The following is a 2,556-nucleotide window of genomic DNA, read 5'->3' as shown; positions in this document are numbered from 1 at the left end:
ATAGATGTCGTATTCCGCCTTTCTTAAACTTGTGAAAGTCATTCAGAAAATCAGAACCTAATAGCATTCCACTTCCAATTGAGAATTCAAAAGTATGAGACGTGCTGGATTACTCATCAGATCTACTTCATAATATTCTATTCGGTGTTTCCTCCAAGGTGTATCAAGTTGATTATTTTCATCAGAAGTATATCCATGGAATTCGACACAAACCTGGTTGTAACACCTATGAGTGTACTCATCACGTACTAGGGTACAAGGATAACCAAACACATCACACAGACATTTGAATAGTAGACTTCGCTCAAATTGCAATCCCATCTTGACATGTCCAATAGGAATAACACTGGAGTTTTGGTCAGTGATGATTTCTTCAATATGGTTGTCATAAGCATCTTGATCAATGACATCTCCATGACCATTCATCTGATTGACAACATACGTCGCTATGATCTCCATGTCATGTTTGATATTCTGTTTGATTTGATTTTCAATCGTGTTAGATTCGTCCATGTTTGATATTAGAGATAGTTGTGATGTGCGTTTCAATCGGATTTGGTTTGCATCACGCAGAAGGATGGTAATGTCAGAGATGTATTTCTCCAGGTAGATGTCATTATAGGAGAGTGTCTGATCCCTTGTGAACACATAGACTACTTTGTCTTTATCATTCTCACGGAAGATTTTATCCAGACTAGGAAAGTCAAACAGGTTCACATGTTTCAAATCTCTGAACACATAGAAACCATCAGTGATGATATTGATGAAATCCAACGCATTGCAGAATGCAAACTTGAGAGGGAGGTTGATGTGGAGTAAACTAGTGATGGTTCGATTCCATAGAGGTTGCTCATAGATGTTTTGTTTGTTGAGCCATTGAAATACTTTCAGCTCGTTTATAATGTGTACCAGATCAGAATATTTGCATGCGTTGATCAGTAAGTTTCCATAGGCCATCAGCAAGCTGTTGTTAGATTGATATCTCATATAGTCGTCTATTATTTGTAATCCCTGTTGATCAATGCATGTTTTGAGAAATGTAGGACTTACCAAGCATCGCGCTAAGATGTCCATCAGAGTTTCTGTTTTCTTGATATTTTGAGGCGTTAGATCTTCGAAATAATTGAGAATCGTGTCAAGTTGTTTGAGACCAATGCATTCATACTTGGACGACAACTTATAAATACAATTCAACATGACTGCAAAGAGATCATCATCTTTACCATTCAGAGCGATATCAAGCATGATGTTAATCTTTAGTGTATCTGACATGGATGTTTTAGACGTCTCACCATTTTTGCCCATGATGTAGTTGCAACATTGTACATTTCCCATGAGGAGTAGTAGCAACTTACCAAAATGTGATTTACATTTAACATCCACTTCTTCGTTTGTTATCAATTCAAATATGCGATCAATTACTGTACGGTTACTGGCAACTTCTTTCAAATAATCTTCATATCTCTCACACAGGATTCTAACTCCTTTACATGCAGCTATGGAAACTGGAAATTGGACGCTGAGAAAGTAATTGATAATAACATGTTCAATATCCAACACCTTGACATAATCCTGACAATGGTCTGATGAACACAACTTGACCAGAATATTTAAACATGCAATGATGATTCCAACAGATTCCTCATATGTACTCATCAGTGCTAGTAATTTCTTAAGCGCTGTAATATCCATGTATTGGAAGGGTAAGGTTTCTATCAGATGTAGCAATATTATCTTTTGATTTTCATACTCCCAGTTCTCAACAATATGAAATGCATTGTTGAAGCCACGTAGCTGATTTAGACCCTCCTTGGCATATTTGTTATCTGGATCAGGTAGTTCTGTTAGCATGTAGAGAATGTTCAGACACGAGGCTTGGAGTCTTTCTATCCCACTGTCTAGAAACAAATTGAAGATCTTCAAAACAGGAATATCATCTTGTGATCCGATAACACCATTGACAATCATATTCTCCAGGATTTTCACACAGTTGTATTGAATATCAATATCACTACTATGTAGTACATGGTCACCCAGAGTATTCACAATGTCACGATGACATATCAAATAATTGCAATGGTCTGTGTTTGTTGTCAAATGTGCCAGGATGTATGAACAGAATTCCAGTAGGATGGAATCAACTGCTGTACTCAGAATTTCAGCGAACACTTTCAGATAGCAAAGATTTTCACAGAAGACCTGCATTCCACTTTCTGTCTTTACAAGAATTGTCATTAGTTTCAGTGCTAACTTGATCAAACACTCTTCATGTTCTGTTCTGTCTAATATATCCAGTAATCTGGACACAACATGTTCATTGTTCAAGGCTTGTATATCTTCCTCGTTATGTATTTTATTCAAATGTACCAAGGTTTGCTCTAGGATTGCTTTGTCTTCACTGTCTAATAGAAGAATTACTAAAGACTTCACATCGACTTCACTCACCAGGATTTCACTACTTTTTGTCTTGGTTAAAGATCGAGATGCTTTGTAGGAATTGGAACTGATGTTGAGTTTGGAACTAAAGATGTTATTGTACTTTGTTAGAGGCATTGT

The 2,556-nt window shown here is 36.7% G+C and overlaps 1 protein-coding gene across 1 annotated transcript; it reads right to left on the bottom strand.

Moving 5' to 3' along the window:
- Positions 1–57: 57 nt before the first annotated feature.
- Positions 58–2,503, bottom strand: LOC103522533 (the record flags this gene model as incomplete). Its single annotated transcript, XM_008487635.1, has 1 exon — positions 58–2,503. A coding segment is annotated over one exon (2,446 nt), but the record flags the coding sequence as incomplete, so codon positions are not given.
- Positions 2,504–2,556: the final 53 nt, after the last annotated feature.

This window comes from Diaphorina citri, unplaced genomic scaffold (genome assembly GCF_000475195.1).
Source record: "Diaphorina citri unplaced genomic scaffold, Diaci psyllid genome assembly version 1.1 scaffold9091, whole genome shotgun sequence".
Taxonomy (NCBI): Eukaryota; Metazoa; Arthropoda; class Insecta; order Hemiptera; family Psyllidae; genus Diaphorina; species Diaphorina citri.
This window is presented reverse-complemented; position numbering and strand designations above follow the sequence as displayed.